Here is a 9,755-nt window from a genome sequence, read left to right as displayed (position 1 = left end):
CTGCATCCCCCCTGCAAGGGGCATACCTTGGAGGAGCCTCATGGGGTGGCTCTAGGCTGTGGATCCCCCACAGAACCCACTCTCAAACCAACACGCTCGTTCCAGCTGGGAGCCAGCATGCTCATGCTAGGAGGGGGCTGGCCACTCTGAAGAAACAAAGCCTCTAAACCTTTTGTCCCCAGACTGAGCAGAAGGCTGGCCTGGGGGCTCTGGGTTCCTCTCCCCATTATGGCCTTTTGAGGGGTAGGTTGGGCTGGGGGTTGGTAGCTGGACTCAGAGAGCTTGGGATGCAGCAGTCTGGCCTGGAAAGAGGCTGAGGGTGGGGTGGGGTGGGGTGGGGTGGGGTGGGGCGGGACACACCAGTGAGGTGATGCCGGAGTCAGGAGAAGGTGTGTAGAAAGAGGCAGCAACCAGGTGGACACCCAAATCTCTTTTATTGGGGGGGTAGGGCGGTTGGGGGGGCCTCTCACTGCACAGCTTGTTCATTGGCGCTGCTTCCTGAGTCCTGTGGCTTCATCACATCCGGCAGCTCGGGTGGGCTGGAGAAGGGCTCGATGCGCAGGGCCTCAAAGGCCTCATCTGGTGGAGAGGGGGTGGCCACTGCAAAGTGAGTCTCCCACCCTTACGGGACCAACCTGACCCCTGCTCCCCTCCCCCAGCCTGGCCATGCTAGGGTCCTTTTCCTCACCCTCTGCATCCCTCAGCCTCTGGGATTGCATCCACCTACAATCTCCCCCATCGCCTTGTTCCCTTCACACCTCCTCTTCTCATCATACTTTGAATAAAATCTCATTGTGTCATTATGTCTCTCCACATGTCTCCTTGTGGTCCCCATATTCCCACATCAAGCTCTTTCTTGCCTCAAGATCTCTGCATTTGCCACTCTCTAGCTTGACACTTAGAATGGCTGGCTGCCTAAGAAAGGCATCCAGGGGCAATCAAATATCACCTCTTCAGAGAAGCGTTCCCCAACCACCCTGTACAACCACCCACTCTACATGCCCAATGCCCTGTGCATTGCCCCGGGAACACTGGGAACACTTAACCGCTAGCGTGAATGCCCTGTTTCTCTTGACCAGCTGCTTTCCTACTAGAACAGCAGCCCCAGGAAGATTTTCCCTGTCTCATTCCTGCTGTTACTACTTCAGCACAGATCAAATGAACACCACAACTTTTTCTTCTACATGGGAAACTTCTCTCCACCTGGCTCAGGGATCTCAACCAATTAGGCTCCCCAGGGGAAGTCGGTCACGTCTGACAAGTTTTAACTTTGGGGGTTGAGGGGCTGCAACTGGCCTCTAGTGGGGAGAGGCCATCTTTCGTAAGAGCCAGAGATGCTAAACATCCTGCAATGCACAAGACAACCTCACCCAGAATCATCCAGCCCCAAACGTCAGCAGCGCTGAGGTGAAGACACATGGCCCAGCTTAATAACGAATTCATCTTCCAAGCCACAAATCTGAGTGACAATTCTTGCCTTCATCACCTCTCCCCATTCTTTGGAAATAAAGTCTGGAAGATGCTATTTAACACCAGACACTATCATATCTCCCTAACTAAGCAAACCACTTTGGGGGGTGGGGAGAGACCCGTCTCTCTGCACAAGGAAACAACTACCCACCCAGAAGTGCGTTTTTGCAAGTGGAAGCAGACGGTCTACAGTCCACACCACAACCCCTATCAAAACAGCAATGACACACCTGAGGTGATGCCACCAAGGGTCCACAATCTATGCCATAAGTGGGGGTCATGGGGAGAAACAAATCACCTCACTGTGCTGTGATTTTTTTCACCTGCAAGATGGTTGAGTAGCTGCAAGTCTATAGGGTGCCTCTGTTCAAATTAGAGGAAGAGATACTTTTTCTGGAAAAATGCAGCCTGACCCTGGCTTAGGAAGAACAGATGTGCTTTCAGCCCTCCCTTACCTGCCTCAGAGAACAGCCTTGTATAGTACCCACCCTGTACAAAGTCTGCACCAGCCCCTCACCTGCCTCACTGTCACTGTGAGAGTTGAAGGAACCCACACAAAGGCCCGTTAAGACTGCCTTTTCCTGAGCACTTGCAGGGCCTGGGGTGCACGGGGGCTCACATTGCCTTGCTGTGAGGCTGGTCCCAGTGTCATACTCCTTTATGGAGACAAACTCCAGCCTGGGAGGGGCGGGGCGTGAAGTAGCTGCCCGAAGACACAGCTGCTGAGGCCTCATATAGTTTATCCTTATGAAACTGAGAAGTGCAGCTAAGGCTATATGCTCCCTCCTGAGCCCTCGCTACATTTTCTTAAAAGAAGCTAGAAAAATAACTCCCTGTAACTTCATCCAGATTTACCCAGCCATTCACACAGCCCCTAGGTCTGTCTACAGCTGTGAAAACACCCTATAACCCCTGTTTAAATTTCCAGAGACAAAGGATAAAATTTAAATCTTTTTCTTGGCAAAAGGAGCAACATAAACCACCCCCACCCCTCAGGTTTCTAAACTTTGGTCAGGGTGGAATGTGGCTAAGGAGAGTACAGGCTCTGGGGCAAGAAAGGGCTGAACCTGATCTAACCTCCCCAGGCTTAGTCTACTCATCCTTAAAATGATCACAATACAACTCTGGCCTGTACAGAGATGCTGGGGGAGTAAGCCATGTACCACGGAGACACTGGCTGGCATGGTGCCCAGCTCAGACAAGGTCCTGGCAGCCTGCATCTGAACTGTGGCCTCCCACATGACTGCCAGCAAGCCTCGGCGTCCATGTCTCCCAAATGGGGATGGCAGTGCTTACCCCTCAGGGCTATCAACAGGATTAGATGGGACAACAGAAACAAAATGCAGAGTGCAGGGCCAGGTGCTCAGTAAGTTCTCTGTAAATGTAAGCTGGTACTGTGACTAAGAATCTTTGAATCCTCCATGAAATGGGCTTCAATTTCTACAAGTATCTCATATGCTTCTCATTGTTTTTAATGGGGAAGCAAACACACTATTATAGGATATTGCCTGCATTTGGTGAACTGGGAGACATGGTCCAGGAGGCTTGGAGGAACAACTGCAGGCTCCCTGACCACCCCTTTCTTTGGCCATTTCCACCCTGTCGCTGCCCCTCTCACCTGCCCTGAAGGCTAGCCCCACAGTGGCTGGGGCCTGAGGCCGTGCTGTCTGGCTGGTGAAGCCACACTCGCCCAATGTCTTTCCGTCGTCCAGAAGCTGGTCGTCCTGAGGAGAGAGGCAGGCAGGGTCTCAGGAGAGGCCCCAGGAGGGGCAAGTCCCAAAGACTTTTCTGGTCAGCAACCACACTGAAAGTCAGAAGACGGAAAAGAAACAGCCCCAAGTAGGGCCCAGAACCACCCCAGAGTATATCAAACAGTTTCCAGGACTACACCCAAGACTTTCCAAATCAGAACCTCCCAGGGTAGGGTAGGGGTCTGGAATCTACCACCCTGCAACTCCAGGTGAATCTAATTTCAAGTGTCAGTGACCCCATCTGGCCACAGGCAGACCTGGTTGAATCCCAGCTCTACCACCTTGCACAAGGTGGTTGATCTTTTTGATGTGACGTTTCCTTATCTGTAAAACGGGAGTTATTGGAATTCCCAACTCATAGGGCAGCCAGAGGCTTCAATGAGCAAAGGACACACAGAAAGCACGGAGCACAGCAAGTGAAACAAGCTCAGGCAGTAGGAAGGGTCCTTATTACAGAAGCCCCAGCAGGTAACAAGAAGAAAAGGCCTTTAGAGACAAAGGGGGTGAAGGCTCAGCCTGGAGCAAAAGATCCGATTCCCAGTTTCCACCCAGAATCAGATCAAGGAACTTAGGTGAGGGACCTCATACTGCCAGAAACTTGAAATGAGGGGCCACCAAACAGAACTCCCCAATGAAAACCCCAAATCCCACGACATCCTTGCTGGATAATTGCAATTGGTTTGTAAGGGGGAAAGGGGCGGGGGCTTTTAGAACATCAGCAGTAAGTTGGGGAGTAATAAACAGTTGTTGGGTGAACAACTGGTGGGACCTGACTCATCTCAACACCCTCCATTTCTCCATTTCTTTGTATTAAGGCGTGTCTGGGGCGGGGGGCGTGTGAGAGGCCTGCACAGGATTGAGCATCGGGGTTCAAATCCTGACTCTGCCAACAACCTTGGCCTCGTTAAGTGGCCACCTCCGAGCCTCAGTTTCCTTAACCGCAGAGCAGGGAAGTCAAGGGTCAGCACGTCGCGAGTGGGATCGCTATAGGGATCAGATGTGACGCTGGCCCTCGGCGCTCAGCATAGGGCCTGGCGCGCGACTTTCAAGCCATCCGAACGGAGACCCCCGGTGTAGCGAGCGCTATCGGGGCTTCATCTCCCCGAGTTCGAGCAACGGCCCCACGCGGGGGAGTTCCGGCCCGCGGCAGCCGGTCGCTGATGTTTACATCAACGACGGGGCCGCCTTGCGCCCACGGCCAGGCTCGGGCGGCGGTTCCGAGCAGCACGCTCCCCCAGCCCCCGGCCGCCCGGAACCGACGGGACCGCACCTTGTACAGCCGCTGCTCGTCCGGCGGCCGCTTGAGGATGCCCTCGACGATGCGCTTTAGCTCGAACACAGTGCTCGACTCCTTGGCGTCCGTGAAGATGGTGGTCTTGTGGCGCCGGATCATGAGGAACACGTCCTGGGGGCGGCGGGCCGGCGTGAGCGCGGAGCCCGGGGCCCCGCGCACGGCCCACCGCCCTCGCCGCCCCCGGCCCCGGCCCCGGCCCCGGCCCCGGCCAAGCGCCCCTCCCCCAGCGCCCGCTCACCATCGCGGCTGCTGCCTCTCCCCCTCGACGCGCCGGCGCGGCCGCGCTCCGCCCCGTTCCCGGCAGCCCGCGCGCTGGCCCCAGCGTGCCCCGCGCCCCGCGGCCCCGCCCCATGGCCGCCATTTTAAGTAATCCGCAAAGGGGGCGCTACGGCCGAGCCTCCGACAGCGGACTCGGCGCCGTGGCGCGGGGCGGGGCCGGTTGGCGGAGTGGCGGAGGTAGTGGGAGGCCGACAGGGACCGAGCGCGGGAGGGACGTAGGGCGCGGTGGTGCCGTCTTGGGTGTGGCAAACCGAGTTCCCCATGTTGATGCAGTCTAGGGGACTCCCGTCCTTCTTGTGGGGAATATCAGGGACTAACTTCGCAAGCGTAGGGTGCCTCACAGCCTAATGAGAGTGAATGAATGATGTGTCTCGGTCATCAGGGCGGCAAGACATTCACATCTCAGCGAGACCTGGGCTGCCAGGTTTGGGAGTCTGACTCATGATTATGGGGCTTCCTGGCGGCTGTTTTGAGGAGGTGTTAAATTCTGGATCTTTCGGCCGCCGTATCAGGAAACAGCCCCATTTCCCTGCCCTAGCCTTGGTTGTAAGAATTATTTAAACCAGTTCACCGAAGCTTTAGGGCCTGTAAGGATCCTTGGAAGCTGCTTTTGGGGTTAGGGAGTGTGTAAGCAGCTCTTTGCAGGAAACCGCCCTCAGCAGGAAGCCCCTTTTCTTGTCAGTTTAGCAAAGCTATATTGTAAATAACTTTTTTTGGGGGGGGGCATACTGCTCACCACGTGGAACCTTAATTCCCCTGACTAGGGATCCAACCCCCTGCCCCCCTGCGTTGGAAGGTGGATTCTTAACCACTGGCCCACCAGGGAAGTCCTTGTAACTAACTTTTAAACCAGGCACTGCCCCTCCACCCATCTCTGGCCCAAGCACACCTTTCAGATCTTTTAATTACACAATACCTTGCCAAACTAGTTGGTTCTTTAGAGAAATGAGCAAGTATTTAACAGATGACCAGATCTCTTCCCTAGCTTTCCCTTCAGTAACCTGAACAAACTGTGTGACTAAACTGTGTGAACAAGATAACATCTAGAGGAAGAGCCCAAGAAGTTGACGAGCCTGCATGCAGTGGAGGGATGGCAATAATTCTGACCCCCCTATCTCAACAATTAACTGAGATTACTTCCCTTCTGCCCTTTAAAAGTTTCATGGCCGAGTACAATCTGCGGAGGTGGTTTTTGGGGGACGCTGAGTCCATCATCTCCCCAGATTGTTGTCATTCTGATTAAAAGCACCTTTCCTTTGCCACCAACATTTGTGAGTATGCAATTGATTGTGAGCAGCAAGCAGCAGGACCCCCATTTGATAACAAGTCCTGGCAAACATCCTCAGAAGAAGCAGCATGCATGGCCAAAGTTGGTGTTCACGCTTCCCAGGAGGAGGGTGCCCTGGGCAACTGCCCGCCTTTCTGCCCAGATCCACGCAGGCTCCGGAAGGGCCTGTGGACTTGGTTTCCCTCTCTGGCCGCCCTTCGTACCTACTGACAGCCTAGGCCTCCCTCCTTGGTAGTTGGACGCTCTCCTGTGTCGCCCCAAATTGCAGTTATACTAGAGCAAGAGAAGGAGGCTTTTCTTTCAACCTCTCCCAGGGAGAAGAACGTCAGCTGAGTCATCGCTGGCATGTGCCAGAGAAGGCATGCCGTGGCACCCAGTGAGAGATGAGCCAGTGGTGCCCCTGGATGCTGAACAGCTCAGCAGTTGTTGAGGCCACAATTTGAGGATTCTTTGGAGTGGGTGGAACCTGAAGATGCTGCTGCCTTGGCCCTGAATCAAGCTGGTGGCTAGCCACGCAGGCTCTGGGCTCAGACCTGCTGGGATTCAAATCCTTGCTCTGGCACTGAGTGTGCAGCCTTGGGCAGTTAACCTCACCAAGGCCCAGTTTCCCCCTCTCTGAGATTGGAGAATAACTGTTTGTAAAGTTTGTGGAGCCTTGCTGTAAGGAGATAGGGTCGGGGGGGGGGGGTCCCTGGAGAGAGAACCCAGCATGGTTTTCTTGACAGAAGAGAAGCCATTTTTGGCCTAAGCCACTTTGTGATCTAAGCCTGGCCTCATTGCAAGCCCTTTCGTGAATATGCACGTACCCTTAGCCTAAAATTCCCCCAATTTTGCCGTTCGGGGAGACACTGCTTTGGGAAAGATCCCTGGTGTTCTCTTCACTTGCTGCAAATAATAATAAATCCTTCCTTCTCCCGATCTTTGGCTTGGTTGTGTCTTTTCGCTTGACACTCACCAAGAGGCAAACCCAGTTTGCGGGTAACATCACCAAGAGTTAGCACTCAATAGATGTTTCCTAAACTGTAGCTATAGTTATTTTTGACTTCTGGCCTCTGGCTCCTCAGGAGTCCTTTGAAGTCCCTTTTCTTCCTGGGACTCCTCCCCACCTGTGCCTCAAGGCAGACCTTTCCCTCAGATGGGATCTCTGTGCACCCCATTGTGCTATGTTGGGTGGGTCGGTTGCAGGAGGTAACTGCAGTCCTCGTGTCAGTACAGTGACACCTCCTGCAGTGGGAATGGGGTCAGGAGAAGTTTGAGGGAGGAGCAGGGGCTGAGCCCCCAGCCCCCCAGTTCTGTGGTCTAGCTGGGTGCAGGCCCTCCTTCCTGGGGGCCATGACAGACAAAATGGGAGTCTCAAGATGGTGGGTGAGCCAGCTGGCCAGCTGCTCTTGCTTCTCTGCACAGGAAGTCCTCCTGGGCCCTTTCTGCCCTGTTGCCTCAACCACCCAGCGCTCACGAAGAGACCCTCCCCGGCCTCCAAACTAAGCCTGTAGGGTCTCAGCCTGGTGGGCCTTCTCCTTTGGTCTACTTAAACTTTTTAAAGTGTTGATTAATAAATAGTAATTGTCAATCATCACTCGTTACTAGTGTGCCTCTAGTTGTGTCATACAACTGGTTTCATTTCTACGAGGGAAGTGATAATTCAGTGTGGAATTAGAGTCAGTCGCCCAGATTCAAATCTGGTTCCACCTCTTGCCTGCTGTGGGTCTTAGGGCATATTACCTAGCCTTTCTGGGCCTGTTTCCCCATTCGTGAAATGGGCACACCTCACGGGTGTTCAGAGATCAGCGGAGAGTCCGCCAGTGCCTGGCGCAGCCTGCGTGCTCACTGGGCAGAACTGAGTCATTCTGACTCTCCCAACAGCCATGATAGGGTTGGTGTTACCAGTTCAGATTGTAGATGGGGAAACTGAGGTTGTCAGTACTCCTGGGAGAGGCTGGGCCATCTGGTTGCAGCTCTACCAACTGGAGCAGGTGAGCAGCTAGAAAATGCTTGCTTGGACAGGAGCCTGATGTCCTGTCCCCGGTGGGTTCTCAGGACTATCCTCGCCGCCCCAGGGGCTCCCTCCTGGCAGGTCAGGCAGCCGTCGTGAGGCCGGGGGCAGGATGCTACTGATGCAGGGCCAGGTCCATACCCCCCCCCGCCCCACCCCCCACCCCCCACCCCCCACCCCCGCCCCGGCTCCAGGCCCAATGACCTTGCTGACAGGCGGGATGCAGCAGCACAGGGTGCCGCGCCACTGAGCCTGCTGGACAGAGAAGAGCTGTAGCTTGTCCAGCCCTGTGAGGCTGCCACAACAGGAACGAGCAGAGAGGAGGCGGGCCTGGAGGCCACACTGTTGGAGTGGGAGGAAGTGGAGAGAACCAAGGCGGTAATACCCTCTTTACCATCCCCAGCTGCCTCCAGAATCAGACCACCTGGGTTCAAATCCCAGTCTACCATCTACCCGCTGTATGCCTCTGGGCCTGTTTTCTCATCTGACAAATGGGGAAACCCCCCTCACAGAGTGTCTAGTGAGAATCTCATGAGATGGTGCAGTAGAGCTCTCTGCACCGTCTGGTGAGGGTTTAACGAGGAGTAGCAGATTTCTGCTCATTCCCTTCCGTGGGCAGCCCGCCCCCTCCACTTCTAGGACACCCCTGCTTAGCTCTCACCTTACGCTTCAGAAACACTTGGCTCTGGGACTTCCCTGGTGGTCCAGCAGTTAAGACTCCACGCTCCCAATGCAGAGGGCCCAGGTTCGATCCCCGGTCAGGGAACTAGATCCTGCATGCCGCAACTAAAGATCCCGCATGCTGCAACGAAGATCCCGTGAGCCTTAACTAAGAACCAGCACAGCCAAAGAAAGAAAGAAAAGAAACACTGGGCTCTGAATGGGGATCCATTACTCTAATCACGGCAGGTCCAAGACTGAGGCATCCTGGCTCTCAGTCCCTGGCTTGTTCTTGTCTCAGTACCTTGGGAGGCATCTTAAGGAAGTTCTCTGGGCTGGCCCCCGGCTGAGGGCGGGATGGGAGGACGGTCAGCATCACCCAGCAGGGGCGGCTAGGGTCCCACCGCAGATGTGCCCACAGCCTTTTGCCTGGCCTGCCACAGCCATGCCCTGTTCTGGGTACCCTGGTCCCCAGTGACCCCACCAGGGGCAGCCAGTAGACGGCCCTCAGCCTAGGGGAGACAGCAGCCTGGAGCTCCCTCACTGCCCAGTCCACAGCCCCACCCTCCCAGCCTGGCCTGGCCCAGCAGCGACCACGTGCTGCAGCCACTTTTTCCCCTGGGAGGAAAGAAGGGAGGAAGACGAGGCTCAGGCCTGAGTGGAGGCAGCTGCACTTGGTCCTGCCCAGCCAGGCTGCCCCTTCAGTGATAGCCTCCCCTGTCCCCCCTTTCCCCACTGCCCCGTCAACTGCAAAGGGGGGCTTTGGAGTTTCCAGGTTTTGTTCCGGTTCTTGTTCTTTCTGCTGTTCTAGAAACTGAGCTCTGTCTATAGGGATGGATGATCCTTGGCCTGGGGATGAGGAGACGGCAGAGAGGGGATAGGACACCAGGTCCCAGCACATGAGGGTGGTCAGGGAGCTGAAAGGGCCTAGGCCGGTCTCCAGATGCAGGTGGGGGAAGGGGGCGGTCCTGGGCCTGGGGGGCCTGGCCAAGGCTAGGACACAGCCTCAGACTCATCCAG

At 55.4% G+C, this 9,755-nt stretch overlaps 1 protein-coding gene across 1 annotated transcript; it reads right to left on the bottom strand.

The window, feature by feature from the left end:
• Positions 1–415: 415 nt before the first annotated feature.
• Positions 416–4,876, bottom strand: ELOB (elongin B). Its single transcript, XM_061209198.1, has 4 exons — positions 4,754–4,876; positions 4,492–4,626; positions 3,089–3,194; positions 416–579 (listed from the first exon to the last, which is right to left on the bottom strand). Exons 1-4 carry the CDS (start codon positions 4,874–4,876, stop codon positions 467–469), a joined length of 477 nt encoding a protein of 158 aa, XP_061065181.1. The 3' UTR covers positions 416–466.
• Between the last annotated feature and the right edge of the window lie 4,879 nt (positions 4,877–9,755).

The sequence above is a fragment of the Eubalaena glacialis genome, chromosome 13 (assembly GCF_028564815.1).
Source record: "Eubalaena glacialis isolate mEubGla1 chromosome 13, mEubGla1.1.hap2.+ XY, whole genome shotgun sequence".
Taxonomy (NCBI): Eukaryota; Metazoa; Chordata; class Mammalia; order Artiodactyla; family Balaenidae; genus Eubalaena; species Eubalaena glacialis.
This window is presented reverse-complemented; position numbering and strand designations above follow the sequence as displayed.